Source organism: Geotrypetes seraphini, chromosome 1 (assembly GCF_902459505.1).
Source record: "Geotrypetes seraphini chromosome 1, aGeoSer1.1, whole genome shotgun sequence".
NCBI classification, from domain to species: Eukaryota; Metazoa; Chordata; class Amphibia; order Gymnophiona; family Dermophiidae; genus Geotrypetes; species Geotrypetes seraphini.
The window spans coordinates 38004526-38027469 of NC_047084.1; the positions used below are offsets into that span (position 1 = coordinate 38004526).

General features: G+C 45.4%; 1 protein-coding gene across 1 annotated transcript in view; it reads left to right on the plus strand.

The window, feature by feature from the left end:
- LOC117352633 (interleukin-6 receptor subunit beta-like) overlaps positions 1 to 22944 on the plus strand; it is a 99370-nt gene that overhangs the window by 65953 nt on the left and 10473 nt on the right. The window contains exons 12-14 of the mRNA XM_033929207.1: positions 10426 to 10548; positions 13267 to 13419; positions 21827 to 21973. Of these exons, the coding sequence (XP_033785098.1) occupies positions 10426 to 10548; positions 13267 to 13419; positions 21827 to 21973 (423 nt within the window). The remainder of the gene's footprint in view (positions 1 to 10425; positions 10549 to 13266; positions 13420 to 21826; positions 21974 to 22944) is intronic.

The window sequence follows — 22944 nt, forward strand, 5'->3', positions numbered from 1 at the left end:
CCACCGGTCCATGGACCAGTGCCAGTCCACAGAAATTTCCTGCCGGTCCACAGGGCCAGTACTTGCATCAGGCCAAAAACAGTGTTCTTCAACTGCCAGTCCACGGTGCGATCGATGCAGCGATATCTGCGAGCCAGCTCCCTCTTCCTAACTGATTCAGTGCACAAAGCCACGGGCAGTGGCTCCTACGGGCATCCTGCGCCTGAACCGGAAGCAACGTCAGAGGGAAGGCTTCCAGATGTGGCACGGGATGTGCAAGGTGCAATTAGTACTATTATGGGGCGGGGTCTGGGGTGGAGATTGGGTAGAGATGGGCGGGGTCTGGCCCACGACTTAGCCCAGTGTTCTTCAACTGCCAGTCCACAGACCGATGCCGGTCCACAGAATAATTCTTTTATTTCTGCTGGTCCATAGGTGTAAAAAGGTTGAAAAACACTGCTCTAGACTATACCACCAATCCCCTGGCCATACCTATGGGGAGACTAATGCTTCAGTTCATTCATTATTCTTGCCACCTCCAATATATCCTGCGATGAGAGGAATATAGTGCTTAGTGAAGGGTCCATAGACTGCCTCACTGTGCTTACAAATAAATCTAGGTGCCTAATTTATCTATTTTCAATTGAACTTAGTTTCCTAAGCCATATGTTAAAAATGGCACCTAATTTGGCTCCTAAAACTAAATTAGGTTTGTTGTTTGTTCTCCTAATATATATTTACCCCCCTTTTACTAAGGTGCGCTAACCGATTAGCATGCACTAAACATTAATGCGTCCATAGACTAATATGCACCGCATTAGCATTTAGCGCTAATCGGTTAGCGCACCTTAGTAAAAGAGGGCCTTAGTTGCCTAACACTGATGTGATTGGCTCCCTTGATCTTATAAAGTACTGATTATTAGCACTATTTCCTCTATGCTGAGTAGGAGTCTGTCACTTACAGTCCTGCTAGTGTGTGTGTGTGGGGGGGGGGGTGCGGTTTTACTATCACAATTTCAATAGTGAGGAGCAGGTAAGTTCTGTAGGAATCAATGGAACCTGCCTGTCCCTCTTGATTGAAAAAACTAGTATCAAAGCACCACAACCCACTGGCACAGTGGCGTACCAAGGGGGGGGCGGGAGGGGCGGTCCGCCCCGGGTGCCAGCCCTGAAGGGGTGCTCCCGGCCTTGCCGTTCAGTCCCCCCACACCCCCGAAGGACCGCTCGCCCCACTGACCTTCCTGCACCACCTGTGAAGCAGCAAGCAGCAGGATCGCGAGGTCAGCTATCCCTAAGCTGCTTGGGCGCTGCTTCCTGCGCCGCGGTCCCGCCCCTCCTCTGACGTCAGAGGAGGGGCGGGAATGCGGCGCAGGAAGCAGCGCAGGGATAGCTGACGCGAGCGGTCCTTCGGGGGTGGTGGTGGTGGTGGGGACTGAACAGCAAGGCCGGGAGCATAGGTAGTGCTGCTTCATAGGTGGTGTGGGGAGGCCAGGGGGGCGAGCGGTCCTTCGGGGTGGGGCGGGTGGGCAGGCAGGCAGGCATTCAAGGGGGAAGGGGGTGACAGGCAGGCAGGCCTTCAAGGGGGGGGGACAGGCCTTCGGGGGGGTGGTGCAGACCTTCAAGGGGGAGGGACAGGCCTTCAAGGGGGGGGCAGGCAGGCCTTCAAGGGGGGACAGGTCTACAAGGGGGGACAGGCCTACAAGGGGGTGGGCAGGCCTACAAGGGGGTGGGACAGGCCTACAAGGGGGTGGGACAGGCCTTCGGGGGGAGTGCAGGCCTTCAAGGGGGGACAGGCCTTCAAGGGGGGACAGGCCTTCAAGGGGGGGACAGGCAGGCAGGCCTTCAAGGGGGGACAGGCCTACAAGGGGGGGGGACAGGCCTACAAGGGGGTGGGACAGGCCTTCAAGGGGGGGGGGACAGGCCTTCGGGGGGGTGCAGGCCTTCAAGGGGGGGACAGGCCTTCAAGGGGGGGACAGGCAGGCAGGTCTTCAAGGTGGGGGGACAGGCCTACAAGGGGAGGGACAGGCCTTCAAGGGGGGGGACAGGCCTACAAGGGGGTGGGACATGCCTTCAAGGGGGGTGCAGGCCTTCAAGGGGGGACAGGCAGACCTTTAAGGGGGCACAGGCCTTTGGGGGGGACCCTGGTTTAGAAGTACACAGAGGGAAGGGGGTGTTCAAAGAGACGTGCATATGCCAAACTTTGGGGGGGGGGGATGAAGAAATAATGGGTCTGAAAATAGAGGAGAGGGAGAGAAATGATGGACCATGGGATTTAGGGAGGGAAGGAACTGAAAGGGAGAGAAATTGGACACAAGGGATGGTGTGGAGGAGGGATAGAGATACTGGATAGGAGGGTAATTGGGAAAAGAAAGGGAGAGATGGTGGACTCTGGGGTGGTGGGGAAGGAGGGAGAGATGCCGGATGAAAGGGTAGTTAAGAAAAGGTGGATCTGTGGAGGGAGATGAAAAAAAGAAAAGATACCAGACTTCCTGGGGAGGGAAGGGAAATGGAAAGGGAGGACAGAGTTGGCAGATGGATGGTTAGCACGCAGAAAGAAGAAAGAAGGAGACCCTGGCAAGCAAGTTATCAGAAGAAAACCAGAGCCTTGGACCAACAAGATTTGAAATATAACCAGACAACAAAAGGTAGAAAAATTAATTTTATTTTCTGTTTTGTGATTATAATATGTCAGATTTGAAATGTATATCCTGACAGAGCTGGTGTTGGACTGCAAACGTGAGCTAGGATTTAACAGAGAGAGGAAAAGTCCTTTTTGTTTCTTTATTTTATTTACACCACAGCGCCAGTGTGGTTAGGAGAAGCCAAAGGGGGTGAAAAAGCTATAAAAACCCACCAGGAGTTTTGAAAAAAATCACCCAACTGGGCAGGAAAATCGAATTGAAAAACCAATTCAATAGGCTGAATCGAATCGAAATTTTTTTTCCTGAATCTGGCAGCATTAGTTTGCGCTACTGTCTTAGACTTTAGGACCTGGGATTGGGGAGAGATGGCATCCTCAGTACTTTATAATGCAAGTGAAACGAGGATTTGGTCAGACTTTTGAAGGGTCTGCAGAAAAAAAATATTGTATAGGCCGGGGACATGAAATAGCAGGAAATGGGAACTTTTCTTCCTTCTATTTTTGTGAATGGAAAGGCTGAGGATGTCAGAGAGTTCAGTTAAAATATGTGCTTTATAAGAAAATATAATAATGTGTTTTATAAAGTTTATAGCATAGCTGGCCTACCCAGTGAGGTGTTTCTAGTGGTGGTGGTGGCAGCGTGTCAATGTGTTGAGAGGAAGAGGTGGTCTGGGAAATTCTGCTGAGCAAACTCCGGGCCCATTTCCACCCCCCAGTTAGTCCACTCCACTCAACTGGTTCACACACTGAGTGGGTCTTTGGGTGTTGTTTTGGGATCTCTTCCAGTGGTTTATCTCCTTCTGGTCCAAGGAAGGAAACTTTGTTATCCTTAGCATTGACCTACAGAATATGTTTGTAACAGCGCTGCTTGTGTGGCATTAGGCTATGTAGTGATCGAAAGAAAGAAACAGACCTTTGCACATTTTTGCACTATATGGTGGGTGTATGAGGAGATTCACATTTCCTGCACAGCTAAGTCCATGTGAAGTTACCTTGTGCTGTATTTGACATCTAGCAAGGTCTCTGTTTGAAAGGAAAGATCTAAACTTAAAAATGAAGTGGCCAGAAGTTATGGTAAAAGCAGATAGTGTAGCTGGTTTTAAGAAAGATTTGGACAAATTCCTGGAGGAAAAGTCCATAATCTGTTATTAAGACATGGGGGAAGTGTCTGCTTGCCCTGGATCGGTAGCATGGAATGTTGCTACTCTTTGGGTTTTGACCAGGTACTAGTGACCTGGATTGGCTACCATGAGAATGGGCTACTGGGCATGATGGACCATTGGTCTGACCCAGTTAGGCTATTCTTATGTTATGTTCTCATCTGTAGGGGCCTTTGTTTTCACTTCTTATTTTAATGTATTTTTTTTCTGGGAACTTATCAATGTTTTTTATAATGGGAACAAAAATGGAAGAGAATTAATGTGTGTGGGATGAGGGGGTAACTAATTTCTTCAGCTAAATAATTCAATCCACTTCAAACAGACATAGGAGAACTCACGCACCATTCACACACCCTCCAACCAAAAACGTCAAAAGAAAAAAACTGTTCGACAACCTCCTAGCCATTCGAGCTGCAACACTCGACCCCCAACTCTACAACCAATTGACATCGACCACAGACTGCAAAACCTTCAAAAAGAAATAAAAACCCTTCTATTCAAAAAACACATAAAACCGAACTAACACAATCAGAACTGTCCCAAGCATCACCTGCAACTACTCCATATGTGCTTCTGATGTCATGACAATTCAGACATAATTTATGTTATGTTATGTTTGGAATATAAGAAAATTTTCACTGCCTGTTTCTATTCTGACCATTTATTCCGTTTCATGGTCATTACAAAAAAATATTTTTTTACATTGGGGGGGGGGTCAAAAAATGATGGGCCCCGGGTGCCACATACCCTAGGTATGCCACTGCACTGGCAGAAATATGTTCGGAGTACTCCTCCTGCTCAGCTTAGTATTAGTCTTAACAACTTCTGCAGTTTCGCTCCCTGGTTGCAGTAAAAGCAGAAGCATTGCCGCTAATGACAAAACCTGGGTTGGGTTTATTAAGATTATGCCAGATATCAATATTCAGAACAGGGTAAGGTTTTTATTGTAATACTAGTGTTTAAGCCCGTTAGATTAACGGGTGCTAGATGTCTCCTGCTTTTGAACCTGGGCAGGGGCAGAGGCAGAGCCGGGGCGGGAGGGAGTGACAGTGGGAGAGCAATTTCAAAGCTTCAGCAGCGGCGGCTCCTTGACCAATCCGCACTTACAACGTCCCCACACTTATGGTCTGGCTGGCTCCCCCACCAAAGCCCTTCGCAGGGGCAGCCCCTCCCGCATCCGTCCCCGTGTCCCAAGCCTCTCCGAAGGCCGGCTCCCACGAAAATGGTACCCCTCTGTCCAAAGCCGCGGCGGAAGCCTCCCTCAAGACACATTTCAAATCTGACATATTGTAATCACAAAACAGAAAATAAAATTATTTTTCTTACCTTTTGTTGTCTGGTCATTATTCATATCATGTAGGGGTCCCAGACTATGGTTGGCTTTTGATAACTCGCTTGCCAGGGCCCCTTCTTTCTTCTTCCCTCCCTCCATCCCTGCAGCTGAAGACAGGCACCTCCCCCCAGTGGTCTGAGACAGGAGGGAGCAGTTAGGAGAGGGTCTAAGGCTAAAGAGGGGCTCAACAGCGCCCAACCACCTTTCCTTCCCTCCCTCCATCAGGTGCAGTGAATCCACCAATGTTAAAAGGAGCCGCGTCGAAATCGGAGGCCTGCCACTGCTGTAGCACGTTCCCCTCTGCCTTGGTCCCGCCCCTTCTCTGACATATGGGACCACGGCAGAGGGAATGTGTTACGGTGGCGGCAGGGCTCCAATTTCAAAGCAACTCCTTTTAACTTAGGCGGAGGTGAACTGTACCTGATGGAGGAAGGGAAGGAACGGTGGGAATTGTTTTGCGGGCCAAGCACCGTGAAACTTTGTTTCTTTAGGCAGCCTCGGTTGTTTACTTGGATTCAATGTGAGCCGGGTGAGGAAGGCAGCCGCAGCCTCGCGGCTAGGTAGGGGGACAACAATGGCGCTTATGCTCAAGCCCCCGCCGCAGCTCCTCTCTCGATCCTGGTGCGATTCGAGAGGGGAGTCGTGGCGGCGGCTTGAACATAAGCACGATTGTTGTCCCCCTACCTAGCTGCAAGGCTGCGGCAGGGTTTCCATGGCAACCCGATCGCGGATCTCAGTGTAGGGCCGGGTCTGGCGGCGCCGTGTAGTGCAGAAGCGGGAGGCGGGACCTCAGCACAGCGCTGCCGGCCCCCAGGAGCTCGAGGCCGGCGGCGGACATGTCTGGTGTGGCATGGTGCAGGAGGAACAGTGATCGGTGGAGAGCAGGTGATGACAGTGATAGGTGGCGCGAGGTGGAGAGTAGGTGATGACGTAAAACGTGCGCATGCGCACTCGTGTTTTCGGGACGGATCAGGGAACACGTTTTTTTTAGTGCGCATGCGCGGCCTAGCATTTTATTATATTAGATATGTTTTTGTGTTTTATTGAATGATTATTGAATGGATGGGTGGGTGGGGGAAAAGGGTTGATTATGAACATGTGAAAGTTGAATGTGCTTTTGTTCTATCATTATATGTTGCATTTGTTGTATTGCACTGTTAAAGTATTGAAAATTAATAAAGAATTACAAAAATAGTAATTGTCATGTATCTCTCTTTTTATTAGATTTCCTTACATATCCAGGGGGAGGTGGGGGAAGGGAAATGTATTTTGATTATTAAAATTACCTAATTATAATATTGTAATCACATAATATGTCTTCTTGTATTAGTAATTGGGAGGAGGGGGTAGAAAATGATTGTTTTATGTATTAATTGTGTATTTAATAGTGCGTTTTATGCAGTGTTTATGTTCAATTAATTGTATTGCACTGTCAAAGTTTAAAAATCAATAAAGATTATAAAAAAAAAAAAAAAATTATGCCAGAGGATCTCATAGGAACTGGCTGGACTCACTTTGCCTTGCCAGCAGGGCAACTTCCACATGCTGTTAGAACTAGAGGTCTGCACGGGAACGGGGATCCCGCGGGTCCCGCGGGGATCCCGCGGGTTCCCCCCCTGGCCCACGGGACTCCCACGGGGACGCCCCCTGGCCCACGGGACTCCCACGGGGATGCCCCCCTGACCCACGGGACTCCCACGGGGACGCCCCCTTGCCCACGGGACTCCCACGGGGATGAAAACAACCTACCTAAATTCTGGCGATGCAAGTCTGGCGTCGCGTCGGGAAATAGCCATGTTGAGCAGTGAGCTCAGCACGTACACAGATGAAAGCCTTGCTTGCTGATTGGTCCGGCGGCCCCGCCCCACCGTGCCGCCGGACCAATCAGCAAGCAAGGCTTTCATCTGTGTACGTGCTGAGCTCACTGCTCAGCATGGCTATTTCCCGACGCGGGCATTAGGCTGTTTTTTGTCATTTCGGGTGGGGGATGGCAGCGGCAGCAGCAGCCTGAAAAAGAAATCATCCTGGCCGGGTTCGGTGTCATGCTCCGGAGCTTCTACAGCCTTCCTATCTCCCTCTCCCTTCTACCTGCGGCTCTCTTCGGCAACTTAGCAGCAACGATCGACACAAGCTTCTGGCGTCGGGGCCTACCCTCTGCGAGTCCCGCTTGTTTCAACTTCCTTTTTCCACAAAGGCGGGACTCGTAGAGGGAAGGCCTCGATGTCGGCAGCTTGTCTTGATCACCGCTGCTGACGAGTTGCTTAAGAGAGCCGCGGAGCAGGGGGGTGTTGCCAGGTGCAGGTAGAAGGGAGAGGGCCAGATGCAGGACTCGTGGGTGAGGGAGGAGAAGAGAGAGGGGAGAGAAACAAAAGGAAATATTTCGTACTGGGCTGGGCCGGAGTGGAGAGAGGGTGGAAAGATTCTGGCTACAGGGTGCATTAACAAAGGAAAAAGGGGGAAAGCTGAAAATGGAGATAGTGACACAAAGAAGAGAAAGGGTAAGCAGGACCTTCTGAATAAGGATAGAGATACAGAGGGGACATGAAGAGGAGGTGAAATAGAGACATATAAGTAATGCTGAAAAAGTGTGTGTGGGGGGGGGAGATAAAGACATTGAAAGGGCAAATGGTGAATATGGGGTAAAGACAAGGACAGAGACAAATGAAGATTCTGAAAAAGTGGTGAGATAGGGATATAGGTGAGATGGACACAAAGAAGGGTGATGCTGGAAAATAGGTGGAATGGTAATTCTGACAGACACAGAAGGGAAATGCTGGATCAAGGAGAGATGGGGCTCAGGCTGGATGGAATGAGGAGAAATGCCTTTTTGGCCCGGAACTTCCTCTCCTACGTCAGAATTGACGTCAGGGAGCGGAATGCTGGTCAGCGCGACGCTTCTGCAGGGAAAGCTTGGGACAGCGGTGGCTTGGGGACTATTCCCCGATGGCGGTGGCAGCAAACCGAGTGGCTTGGGGGAGGGCACGGAGAAAGAAAGAAAGGGGGCAGACAGAGAGACAGAAAGAAGGGGGAACAGGGAGACAGAAAGAAAAAGTTGGGGGAGAGAATGAGGTCTGGAGGAGAGGAAACATACAGGAGGCTGAAAGAAAGGAAGAAAGATTGGATGCACAGTCAGAAGAAGAAAGTGCAACCAGAGACTCATGAAATCACCAAACAGCAAAGGTAGGAAAAATGATTTTATTTTCAATTTAGTGATCAAAATGTGTCTGTTTTGAGAATTTATATCTGCTGTCTATATTTTGCACTATGGCTCCCTTTTACTAAACCGCAATATTGTTTTTTAGCGCAGGGAGCCTATGAGCATTGAGAGCAGCGCGAGGCATTCAGCGTAACTCCCTGTGCTAAAACCTACTATTGTGGTTTAGTAAAAAGGGAGGGGGTGTATTTGTCTATTTTTGTATTTTGTTACCGAGGTGACATTGCATAGAGTCATCTGCCTTGGGAAATGTATATGGCAGATATCTTTGTTTTGTGTTCAAAAGAAAAGGAAATGCATTTCTGGTTTTATTTCTACAGTGTTGAAGTACTTGTTGGCCCTTGCTGTGACTGGTGGGGATCCCCAAGCACCGCCAGCAGAGGACCTCCTCTAGAGATGGTCAGAACTCCCCTCCACCAAGCGCAGCAGTCGCTGGCAGCATCCATGAGCCACTGAGGTGCCAGCATCTGTGACTCAGGGACGCTACTGCTGCCTGCCAAGCTTGGCAAAAGGGACCCCAGGCCAACTGCAAAGGAAGTCCTCAGCTGACAGTTTGTGGGTTCTCATCAGCTGAGTATTTATATTTTATATTTACATTAGAGGTTCTGGTAGAAACCCATTTACAAAGTATGTATTCTTCCCAAATAATATTTCCAAATTAATAGTCTCTTTGCTTATTTGTAAATGGGTCTCTACCAGAGCCTTTAATTCAGTAGCATAATTAAATAAAATAACTATTTCTGAAGTTTATAGGGAAGGATGGTGACGGAGGGGATTCCTCGCGGGGACGGGTGGGGACGGAGGGGATTCCTCGCGGGGACGGGTGGGGACGGAGGGGATTCCTCGCGGGGACGGGTGGGGACGGAGGGATTCCTCACGGGGACGGGTGGGGACGGAGGGATTCCTCACGGGGACGGGTGGGGATGGGTGGGATTTTGGCGGGGACGGGTGGGGACGGGTGGGATTTCTGTCCCCGCGCAACTCTCTAGTTAGAACTTTGGAATGACTCTGATACAACTTACCGGTAAAAAGAATGGAGAGGCCAATGCTCATAACTACCACCAATGGTCAATGCCGGGTTTGCGTACACATTATTATACGCTATATGTTCAGAGGACTTGAGTGCCAATATTAACATGAACAGTAGAAATGTCACAAATTGTATTGAAATGTATTAAAATGGATGGTAATGAGGCCAACTATTTCTTCATGTAGAAACATAGAAACATGATGGCAGATAAAGGCCGAATGGCCCATCCAGTCTGCCCATCCATAACATACATCATCTCCTCCTCTCCCTAAGAGATCCCACATGGCTGTCCCATGCTATCTTGAACTCAGATACTGTCTTCATTTTCACTACCTCCATTGGGAGACTATTCCACGCATCTGACACCCTTTCTGTAAAGAAGTATTTTCTTATATTACTCCTGAGCCTATTACCTCTTAACTTCATCCTATGCCCTCTCCTTCTGGAGTTTTCCTTCATATGAAAAAGATTCACCTCCTGTACATTAACGCCATGGAGATTTTTTAATGTTTCTATCATATCCCCTCTTTCCCGTCTTTCCTCCAGAGTATACATGTTAAGATCTCTAAGTCTGTCCCCATACAATTTATGACAAAGACCACTAACCAATTTTGTAGCAGCTCTCTGGACCAACTCCATCCTATTTATATCTTTTTGAAGGTGCAGTCTTCAAAATTGCACACAATATTCCAAATGGGGCCTCACCAGAAACTTACACAACGGCATTATCACCTCCTTTTTCATCCGGCCATTCCTCTCCTTAAGCACCCAAGTATTTTCCTGGCTTTGACTGTTGCCTTTTCTACCTATTTTGCCACCCTGAGATCATCAGACATAATTACCCCCAATCCCGTTCTTCTTCCATGCACAGAAGTGCTTCACCTCCTAGACTATACCGTTCACAAAGCACAAATGAATACACTGCCATGTACAGAAAGTAATGATGGCCCATAACGCCAAAAATTTATCACCAGGTCAGAGACAGCTTAGATGATCATTTTGAATATTTACTAGCATAATCACATTTACTTATGTGTGACACCTTGATTTGGATATTTTTGTTTTTAGGTCCTTTTGAGGAGATGAAACGTTATATGGTCATGATACACACTTATAAGCAGTGCAACTGTCATTCATTTAGAAAAACAGAGACTACATTTGGCAAGGCTTACATCTATGTCGTTGAAGGGGGTATGTTTGCATTCTTTCTTTCTTTCCAACAAAAAAGGGGAAGAACAGAGCCTTTATTTCTCTGGCAAGTATTGTGGTTCTATGCTTACCTTTCCAAACTATAATTGCCTGTTTTCTCAGTGCCCTAAGCAGGGTAGGTGGCAATTTGGATCAGTTATCACTTCTCATTTCTATTTAACTATGGCGAGTTGTATTATTTATATTAGTGTATTTTTATGCATTTAAGCCTTCCAAAACCAAAACAGGCCATCACACTGCTCTCTCAATTATGTACTCTGTATAAAAAGAACTACAAAAGTTATAAAAACCAATATGGTTGGCATTTCTATAACTGGGTTCTTCCATTAGGAGTCTATTCTATAAAAGGAGTAGAGGAGCAGGCTAATGGTTAGTAAAATAGCCTGGGAACTGGGTTCAATCCCTAGTGACTCTGGGCAAGTAACCCTTCACTGATGTAGGTATAAAATAAGTACCTATATATGAGTATAATAGGTAAACTGCTTTGATTGCAACCACAGAAAGGAAATATATCAAGTCCCATTCCCCTAACAGTACCAAAGCACTGAAGATTTGTTAGAGAATACTAGCCCAACCCACTTCTAAACATGTAGCATTGCCATTTTGTTGGAGGATGAGAAGAGAGTGAGTAAAGATGGAAAGACCTATTTGGGTAATTCCATGTCAACTGGTCCAATTTCAAGGAAGTCCCCACTCGGCATCTTCCATGAATACAAAAAAGTGGTCCAAATAAGGGGCCTCTAACTCTGGACCTAGTTGAGATCATGCCCCAAAACTTTAGATATCTTTATTAGAGGTCCCAACGTATTCTCTGAAAAATGTCATAAATTTCTGAGATAGTCGAGCGGGAAGCTCTGGACCATTTGACATGGAATAAACAAAGAGACAAAGAGACTTTTGTACTGAAGGTGTTTTTCTTCATATTTTCAGGGTGTTGCAACACTATGAGGCCCAATAGAGCATAAGAATCATGGAGAGGGAAACATATTCCTAATATGTTACATTCAAAACCATAGAGACAATTTTAAAGAAATGTCCTAGTTCAGTGGTTCTCAAACCTGATCCTAAAGGCACTCCAGCCAATCAGGCTTTCAGGATATTCACAATTAATATTTATGAGAGATTTGCATGCAATAAAGTGAATCTGTATCCAGTTTTGGAGACTTTTTTCACCTTTTGGTGTTATTGTTTGTGACTTAAGGTGATCAAGTCACATTATTTAATGGTGTAGCACTATAATTCCCCTGAAGACTCGATTAGTGAAACGGGCCTCCTTCTAATGTGTTTTTTCTCACCACTGATTGTTATTTAGATTGCCTCTATTTTGGGAGTGGGGAGATTTCTGTGTTTTTGATTACTATGATCTTAAGGTGGCCACACAGGTTGAAAGGTGGCAGCAAAAGCTATAAGAATGCTAGGGTGCATAGGGAGAGGTATGGCCAGTGGGAAAAAAGAGGTATTGATGCCCCTGTATAAAACTCTGGTGAGGCCTCCTTTAGAATATTGTGTACAATTCTGGAGACTGCATTGTCAAAAAGATATAAACAGGATGGAGTCAGTCCAAAGGAAGGCTACTAAAATGGCCAGTGGTCTTTGTCATAAGGCATATGGGGACAGATTTCAAGATCTCAATATGTATACTTTGGAGGAAAGATGGGAGAGGGGAGATATGATAGAAATGTTTAAATACCAATGTGGCATAAATGCACTTGAGGCAAATCTCATTTGAAAGGAAGCTCCAGAATGAGAGGACATAGGTTGAAGTTAAGAGGTGATAGGTTCAGGCAGTGGTGTAGCTAGGAAGGTTGGCATAGGGGTGGTGGCACCTGGCATCGCCATTCACTGCACCCCTCCTGCTCTTCCCCATCATGCTGTGCATCCCTCGCTGTTGGAGCACCTCCCCCACTCCTGCCTACCTCTTGAAACATTCACCAGCGCAGGTAGCATCGTTCACCTGCTGCTTGTGCTGGCCTCAGCTCCCTTCTGATATCACATCCTGGTCCGGTGATCAGGAAGTGACCTCAGAAGGGAGCCAAAGCTGGTGCGAGTAGTAGGTTGAAGATGCTGCTTACGCTGACAAGTATTTCAAGAGGTACCCGGGAGGGGGATAAGGAGAAAGAGAGATGCCAGTGCCCCCATGAGGACAGTACCTGGTCTGCCCCCACCCCCTCTCCCACACACACACAGCCCCCTTACTACACCACCGAGCTCAGGGGCAATCTATGGACATAGGGTGGTAGATGTTTGGAATGGTCACCTGTTAGAGGTGTTGGAAACAAAGACCGTGTCCATGGTATAGGTAAATGGGATCTCTTAAGGAGAGATGAAGATAGTGGATGCCTTTATCTGCCATCATGTTTCTATGTTAGACATCGTATCAAAATGCCCCTACATACATACAATAAATTTCTGCTTATTAAAAAGTTCTAATGCTGGTTAAAAAAAATTAACAGTGATTTGTTAAATAAACAGAAAAAAATTTAATAAAAATTGGGGAACAAAGCAAAATTTTCTGAAAAGAAACTGATTTTCCCCTTATTTTTCTTGTGCACATCCCTAATAAGGATGAAAAGGGGAGAAAAGCTAACCCTTGCATCTGTCTCATAAGGAAAGCTAAACTCTAAATCAATTGACATACTTAATTGTTGAATGTGTATATATGAATGTATGTAGATATAGATATCTAATATTTGCTCTCAGTTCCTAGGACGGGTCCAGCTAACATCACTATTCAGAAAATTACAAAGCACATGGCAGTCGTCAAATGGACAGAAATTCCTGATGAAGACTGCTTAGGTTTTCTGCGGGGGTACCGAATATATTACACAGATACGTTAAGAAACAAAACTTTAGGTCAGTCAAATCATTTTCATGCCACCAGTGAATTGATGGGTTCTTTCTGGTACTTTTTTCCAGCTCAGACTGTCTCTTTGCCCTGTATTTTTTACTATTTCAATCAGACCACTATAGATGGCAGAATGTTTTGCATGTATGCTAGAATGTGTCTCTCAATTATATACTGTACCCTAAAGGTCTTATTAAAGCTTCCAGAATTATGTGGAGGGGCATTTTCGATATAACATCCAATTCCAAGTTTTGTGGAAGATGCTCAGAATTTCAGTACAAAACATGCTCATTTTCAAAACTGCAAAATGCCTATCTTTTTTTTCCAAAAATGGCCATTTTTTAGATGTGTATCTAACTTTTTGACAAAACAAAGAAAAATCCAACAGGTCTGCAGTGAAGGCGAACACAATGAACAAAAAAAGAGACTGCAGATTGGAATGTACAAGGTTCAAGAATGTTTGGGGTTTTTTTTTTTCAATATCTTTATTCATTTTTAATACTTTCATTAAGTGAATACAAGAAAAATACATTTTACACTTTATACATCACTTAAAATCCTTAGAATAGATAATAAGATCAACACATTTTCCCATCAAAAATTATTATATAGTTATTAATGAAGTATATTCATAACCTTCCAAAAGTACAAATGTCATATTTTTCATCTTTATAAAGAAATAGTAAGCACCTATATAAATATTTAATTATTCAAAAGCCAAACCAATCCAACCCACCCACCCCAAGAGAGAACGTGAACTCGCAGGCCTTGAGCATATGCAGATGCTCAAGGCCCAGCAAGAAGAGGAGGCCGATCTTCGGGCACTGGCACCAACAAACAGGACATGCCGGTGCCCAGATGACAGTAAGCAGTGGCGGGGGGGGTGCCCAATCGCGGCGTGAGGGTGCCCGATCGCGGCGTGAGGGTACCCGATCGCGGCGGGGAGGATGCCGGATCTCGGGGGGGGGTGCCGGATCGCGGGGGGGGGGAGGGTGCCGGATTGAAGGGGGGGGCCTTCCGGGGGAGCAATGCCAGTTCTCATGGGGGGGGATAGAGCAGCGCCGCTGGCCTCGAGGGGTGGGAATGTATCAAAGCGAGTTTCTATTATTTCCTATGGAGAAACTCGCTTTGATAAACGAGCATTTTGGATTATGAGCATGCTCCTGGAACGGATTATGCTCGTAATCCAAGGTACCACTGTATCTTATAAGGTACACATGTACTTTGCAACTCTGCCCCCAGCTCCACTCCCAGGATGTCTACTCATGGTCCATATTCATGCCATGCATCGTTTTATATGATCACTTTTTCATGTGTCAGATATGCTTTACATGCATGAAAAGTCTCATAAGATTATTAGCTAAATGCCTAGTGGAAGCCAGAAATGAATGCACACTTTTGAAATGGACCTACTAAAAGCATCATTTTACCATACTTCAGTGATTTTAGGATGTGAACAAACCTAGAAATGTTCCATGTTTTTATTGGTCCCAGTGAGACACACAGCATGAGGTAAAATATCTCCTTTTATCAGGGATGGAGCCAGGTTTGTTGGTGCCCCTTGCAGCTGTGCACTGGCATTCCCTCTTGAGCCACACTGCCACTGTCATCTCTTTCCCCCCGCCCCTATCTCCATGACCCACCCCTGTTTTAAAGGGATGAGGCAATATTGTTGGAGACTATTATGCGGTTGTATCATTTTTGTTTGTATCCTTTTTATTTTAAGATGTTTGGGAGCCATTAACAAAATATTGCAATGATTAAATGATTTTTTCCCCCTTGATTTACAGGTTCAATTACAAGGGGGGAGGGAGGATAATTTTATTATTTTATTATTGTACATTGTACATTGTACATTGTATTTGATTATATAATAGGAAGGGATGGGGAGGATGGTGGTTAATAGCATTGTATGTGTACTCTTAAAGATTATTAAGTGATATATTTATGATCTATTTGTTATATTATATTGATGCACTTATTGTACGTTTAAAAATGAATAAAGAATTTAGAATAAATTAAAATAAGAAACCTACAAACAGATGCAGCTACCTCCAGAATTCCAGCTTTTACCCTTCACATATAAAAAATTCCATTATACATAGCCGAGCCACACGATACCACTGCATTTGCTCTGACCCAAGAGACAGATATAAACACCTAAAGACCCTGACTAAATCCTTCAAACAAAAAGAATACAACCCTAAAATATTCTCCAAGAATATTGCCTCATCCCTTAAAACACCCAGAGAAAACTTACTACACTACAAGGACAAGAAAACCACAGACAGGCCCCCCCCCCTTGTAGTGACATACAATCCAGAGCTAGAAAAACTAAGAAAAATTATACGAGATCTACAACCACTATTCCAAGAAGACGAATTACTAAAAGACAGCTCCAACCAGGGCAGGATTAATTTGTCGAGGGCCCCTAGGCACACAAGTCCACTGGGCCTCTGCCCCACCCCGTCCCCACCCCCATTTATTGAACCATTTTCTTATTTGCTTCTTTATTTCCACTTTATTTCTTTTATTGTTAAATTCTAAACAAACAGTGCCAGTATACAGTTTTTCTTCTATGCAACCTCTAAACATCTCTGAACAAATCCCCCTTTCCTTCCTAGACACCAATTTATATTTTGCATTTGGGTAGGAGGCATGGGGCATAGTGGATGGCAGGAAGAAAATTTAATGCCCATCATTTTATTGGACTAATACATTTCTCAATTATCTTTCAGAGATTAAAACCTCTTTCTTCAGGTCAGTAAACTATACTGCTATTACAGTATCCCTTTCCTGTTATGGTCTCTGAATTAGTTAAAAAAATATATATATATATATTAAAATTAGTCCAATATAACATGATCGCCTTATTTCCATTTTCTATTAATAAACGATCATCAACACAGCTACAATAATACTTTATCCTAAAGCAAAAATAAATAAAACAAATAGATTTTTTTTTTCTACCTTTGTTGTCTGGTTTCTGCTTTCCTCATCTTCTCATTTTCCATCCACTGTCTGTCCTCTCTCTGCCTCTTCCAAATGGCATCTGCTGTCTTTCTATGCCTCTTCCAGAAACTATCTGCCTCTCCCTGCCATCTCCCCCTCCCCCTTCATTGGTATGGTATCCATCTACTTCTCTCCACTCCCCCCATGGTGTGGCATCTGTCTTTTTCCCTTCCATCTCTCCCTCCCTCCTAGCAGATTTTATCTTCTTTCTCTCCTCCTTTCCTCCCCTCAGATCTGGTATCTCCTTCCTCCTCCCAGGTGTGGTGCATGTTTCCTCCCCTTCCCCCCTGCTCTGGCATCTCTCTCTCCGCTCTTTTCCTCCTGTTCTTCTTTCTCAATTTATTTTCTGCCTTTGTCTAAATTCTCTCTTACTATTCAGTCCTCAATTTCCCTCTTTCATTGTGTCTACCTATAGCTTGCCACCTCTTTCCCTCATCCCTTTCAGTATCTAACTCTATTCTCTTCTCCCAATCCAGCATTTACCCTTTTTTCTTTCTCCTCTCCACTTCCTTCTAGCGTCTCTCACCCCTCCTCCATTCAATGTCTGCCCCCTCCACACACTTCCATTCAGCGTCTGTCCCCCTCTATCTACCCCTTCTATCTACTGTTCACCCTCTGTCTCACAACTTCCATCCACTGCCCTCTCTGCCCTTTCCATCCAGAAATGAAAGAGCATATCCTCTCTCTCAGTGTCCGCCCTCTATCTTCCATATGGCAATTTCCCTCTTTCTATGTCCTTCAATAAGCTGTCTGTCCTGTTCCCCTTCTCTCCTGTGTACATGATTCATTTCAGCTTCACCCCTCTCCATTTTTGTTTCCACCCCCTTCCCCTAAGTTCTGGTATCTCTCTCTTCTCCTTTCCTTCCTTCCTTCCCACTCAACCCCATGGCCTGGCATCTCTGGCCTTTCTTTCTCTTCTATCTCTCCCTCCATGCTCTGGCATCTCCTCTCCTTCCTTTCCCTCTAGTCTGGCATCTGCCTCCTTAGTTTTACTTCCCTTATACCCTGGCATATCTCTGCTCTCCTCTTATATCTCTCCCTCCCCCTCCATTATCTGGCATTTTCTCTCCTTCCTTTCTCTCCCTCCCCCCTTCCTTGCCCCTGGTCTGGCATCTATCTCCTTCCCCCTCCATGTTCAAGTGATGAGTAAATGCAGATGCTCAGTTAGAGTATTGGCCTTAGAGTGCTGGTAAAAAAAAAATTGAAAAAGAGGACTTTAGCAGTGGTCCTTTGAATACTGGCTACACTTGTAAGAGAGCCCATAAAACCCTACCTTTGTAGAATGGTCAATCACACTGGATGCTAATCGTTTGGGATTTTTTTTTATCCTTCCTGTAAGGATTATTCATGTCTCAAAATGATTAGCATCCAGTGTGACTAATTAGAAGTCGACTGCTTGAGTCTTGTATGCTGGGCGGTTATCTGCTAGTTGCTGTGGCCCTCAGGGTGTGGTGGGCAGTCTGCCACCCCCACGAGCTCTCTCTCTCCTATCTGGGCCCATTTCCATTGCCCAGTAACTCCAGCGGAGAGGCACTGAGATAGGTATTGGGCGGGAATTGGGAAAGCGTCTTGCTGTGTCCATAGTAACGGCCCATAAGTGAACTGAACTCAGGCCACGGGGCTCCAACACGGCGCGTGCTGGCTTCCCTTCTCCTCCGAAACAGGAATGATGTAATTTCCTGTTTCGGATGCGAAGGGAAACCAGCGCGCGCCGTGTTAGAGCCCTGTGGCCTGAGTTCAGTTCGCTTGCAGGTGAGAGGGTAGTGAGGGAATAGAAGGGAGGGTAGAAGACCTCACCAGGCAGTTGGGGGGGGCCCCTGCCCTTTTTGCTCCCCCCTAATGCCGGCCCTGGAGCCCTACTGATATTTTTGGGCCCATTAATTCAGCCCTGGCTCCACCTGTGCTGGCCGGTGACAGGTCAAAAGTGTGTGACAAGAAAGGCGCGCCGACAACCCAGCGCAAGGTGGAAGCGCGCCAAAGAAAAACAGTATTTTAAAGGGCACTGATGGTGGGTGTGGGGGGAACCCCCCCACTTTACTTAAGAGATTGCGCCAGCATTGTGGAGGGTTTGGGGGGTTGTAACCCCCCACATTATACTGAAAACTTCACTTTTTCCCTAAAAAAGAGGGAAAAAGTTAAGTTTCCAGTAAATAAGGGGGTTACAGCCTCTGAAACCCCCACAACGCTGGCACGATCTCTATTAAATAAAGTGGGGGGGGGTTCTCCACCAACACCCCCGTCGGAGCCCCTTAAAATACTGTTTTTCTTCGGCACGCTTCCGCCTTGCACTCAGTTGTCTGCGCTGGGTTGTTGTTGCACCTTTGTCGTCGCGCGCTTTTGTCTATGAACCATGCTGGCCTTCTGTCAACCACCTAATCTAAAACAAAAATTGGTAAAAAGCAAGCTCCCCTCACAAATCCAAAGAATGATACATGTCCTTGCGGTGTGGTAAGCTGTAAACTGTGTGAGCACATCTCAAAAGATCCCACGGTCACTCATATGGGAAAAACATTCAACATAAAGGGATCCTTCACATGTTCATCTTCTAATGTGGTGTATATCATTCAGTGTAACAAATGCAAAGAAGGATGCAGTGGCATACCTAGCATATGTGACACCCAGGGCCCATCATTTTTTGACACCGCCCCATCTATATGAAAAATATGATTTTTAGTACAATCCACATATCGCACAACAAGAGTGTACCTAGGAAAAGGCAGCATCTTAAACACTGCAGTGAGCACTAGAACACCAACACATACATTGTAAAACTAAACAAGCCAGATCCCGCACAGTCAATTTATCCTGCAGTCAATGCCAACTGAAAACTATGTTCTTTTCATACACACAGAACAGAGATACACCCTCGCCCAATATGGAATAACTACAAACTAAAAATAGAAATATGTAGACAAAAGTTAAACTGAACCGCCAAGAAACCAGACTCTGCATACAACACCACAAAAACAGTAACACATGTCCTCTAATACTGTGCAACATATAAAGACAGTAGATGTAAATTTGAAAAAACTGATACATAACAATCACCACTTTACAAATTAACAAAAAAAAATAAAACAAATAATGAGAAATAAGAAAATACTATTTTATTGGACTAATCCCCTTAAGCTCGGTCCCCATCTCCGCAAACCACCTGATTCCATCCACACAAGCTTTGAATTGTTTTATATTGAACTTATTATATTAAAGTATAAAAAGAAACAATATTCTGTACAATTGTCAATTTATAAATTAGCATCTTCTCCCCACTCTCTCTTCCCCATTTCCCTTCAGCGTCCTCAGCCCACTCTCTCCACTTTCCTTCAGCGCACGCACATAAAAACAAGCAAGTAATTTTATATCATTTTCATTCTATTCATTCATAGAAATTAAAGCCTAAATAATGCCAGTCACATAACAAAACATGATTTTACAAAAATAATTCCCTGCACAGTCAAGCCTGCAAGGATTACTAGATGTCTTTCAGCAGCTCCTCTCCCTCCCTCCCCCTTAACTTTGTGGCCAAGTCAAAATGATTTACCAACAATAAAATTTTAAAAACACAAAGCACACTGTACGCAGAGAAAATGTTAATTATCATTTATATTCCGTGGGTTTTCAAAGAGGTCAAGGCAGATGACTTTATGCAATGTCACCTCAGTAACAACTATACAAAAATAGACAAATATACCCCCTCCCTTTTTACTAAACCACGATAGTGTCTTTTAGCGCAGGGAGCTGCGCTGAATGCTCCACGCTGCTTTCAACACTCATAGGCTCCCTGCGCTAAAAACTGCTATTGCGGTTTAGTAAAAGGGGGCCATAGTGCAAAATAAAGACAGCATATATAAATTCTCAAAACGGACACATTTTGATCACTAAATTGAAAATAAAATCATTTTCCTACCTTTGTTTGGTAATTTCATCAGTCTCTGGTTGCACTTTATTCTTCTGCCTGTGCATCCAATATTTCTTCCCTTCTTTCAGGCTCCTGTATGCTTCCTCTCCTCCAGACCTCATTCCCTCCCCCAACTTTTTCTTTGTTTCATCCTGCCCCCTTCTTTTTTCTCTCTCCATGAACTCTTTCTTTCTGTATGTCTTTCTCTCTCTCTCCGTGCCCCATTTCTTTCTTTCTCTCTCCGTACCCCATTTCTTTCTTTGTTTCACCCTACCCCCTTCTTTCTTTCTCTCTCCCTCCATGCCCCCTTTCTTTCTCTATGTCTGTCTTTCTCTCTCTCCATGCCCCATTTTTTTCTTTCTTTCTTTGTTTCATCCTGCCCCCTTTCTTTCTTTCTTTCTCCCTTCCCTCCTCAATGCCACCGCCATTGGGAAACATGCTGCTGCCACCTCCGCCGGGGAAAGGCTGCCACTGCCGCCATTGGGAACAGGCCAGCGCTGAGTTCTCCCTCCCTGCTTTTCTTCCCCATGGAGCCGATCAACTCTCGCCGCCCGACGTCAATTCTAACGTCGGAGAGGACGTTCGGGCCAGCCAGGCAGCAATTGGCTGGCCCAGAACATCCTCTCCGGCGTCAGAATTGACATTTGGTTGCGAGAGTTGGTCGGCCCCACGGGGAAGAAAAGCAGGGAGAGCTCAGCGCTGGCTTGTTCCCGATGGCGGCAGTGGCAGCCTATTCCCCGGTGGATGGCCAGCTGTGCACCCCCTTGGTGCGTGCACCCAGGGCAGATCACCCCCCCCCCCCTTGGTATGCCACTGGAAGGATATTACATTGATGAGACAGGCCACTTGTGGTGGAAGGTGTGAGTGCTCCAAAACCCACTAAATATCTGCTATACCTACATAAAGGTGACACCTATAGGCTTGAGGACTATTGGAGTGGTGCACAATGAGGTACAGTTGGATTATTTTGTGTGCCTGGAGGGCTCACAGTACAATACAAGAGGATTATGGTGAAAATTGTTCTTGGGAGTGGGACCTCTTATGTGAAATGCACTACAGTGCTCTTAGGCTACCCCACTGCTGTGCTGGGATGTCTGAATGGCTAGTCTACTAAAAATGCTGACCCGCAGACTTCCCAATTGCTTGCTTTTGTGCATTTTTATGGTACCTAAAGAAAGACATGCTGAGCACAAAAAAATCTAGAAAAATGTTGATTTTTGAAAGTAGATGATTTTCTGGTTTGAAAATCATTCTGTTCATCACTCAATTTTGGGATGTTTTCACAAAACGTTCCAAATCAGACATCATATTGAAAATGCCCCTCCATGGTCTCATTGGATTGGACTGAATTACAGGGGGACTAATACCAAAGGAGACATTTTATATGTAAATGGAATGTATGAAGACTCCACATATCATGTTCAAAATTATATTTGGAGAATTGTTATGTATAACCAATAAAATGTGTCATAACCCATCCTCTTTTTTTTGGGGGGGGATTACAGATATTACTTTGAATACTTCCAGTTATACCAGCCATCTGTTAACAAACCTTTCAGAACATACATTCTACAAAGTGGAGATTGCAGGAATCACCCAGGCTGGTGAAGGCACCCTGAGCCTTCCACGATATTTCAGTACTATGGAATCTGGTAATCCTTTGCACTGTGCATTTGCTGTGCTTCTTGTATTGATGCTGAACGCAGGCCAAATATCTGAGATTTCCAGGAGACTCCAGGTTATCTGTACTCCCAACCAGTTTTAATTGGATCCCCTGGACTCAGAGCAACCCTCAGCTGTTACACAGAGAAGGAACAGGGCAATGGAAGAATGGAAGCCAAGAGTAGCATAACAGGTCCTATGATGCAGGCAAACTCAGGCTGAAAATGTCAGAAGAGCTGTACTATGGTCCCCAGAGCAAGTGTGGCTTGTTTAAAAGTGGAAAGCACATATTTTTAAATAGGCAGCACTTGGAAGGACTGCTCCGGAGACAGCTGATAGGGAGCAGGAGAAGTTTGTTATACTGTATTTGAGTTGCTGTTACTGCCTCCAAAGAGGAGGAACTCTGAGCCAGGGGCTGTCAGAGTCAGGTGAGTCAGAGAAAAGTAAGTGCTGGGCCAGAGGAGAGTGATATGAAGGTGAAATGCTGAGTTAAGTTAGAGCAAAGTGGAACATTAAAGAAAGAGATAGGAATCCATAGGATGGTGTCCAGATTGGGGTACATGCTAAGGATCAACGAGAAGGTATTATGGAACATTAGGGAAAGAAATGGGAACCCAACAAGTATGGTTTCTTGGAGGAGGTGACAGATAGGTACAGACTATTGGCTAGGAGGAGTTGGGAACTAAGAAAGGGGAATGGACTTTGAATAGGAAAGAGGTGAGTTGATGAAAAGATAATGGGAAAGATGTCAAGAAGAAATAGATATGGAAAGTAGAGTGAATGGTGGAGCTCTCCGTCAAATAAGTTGGATCCCAGTTCTGAGGGCCAAGAATCAGCTTAGTGGTGCTCCTTAGAATTGACTTTTCAGCATCAGAGAAAGAGGAAGCTGCCACATTGCTTTTGTAGTCAGGATTCACCACAATTGCTGGATCCTAAACAACGTTTAGACACCGTATTCTAG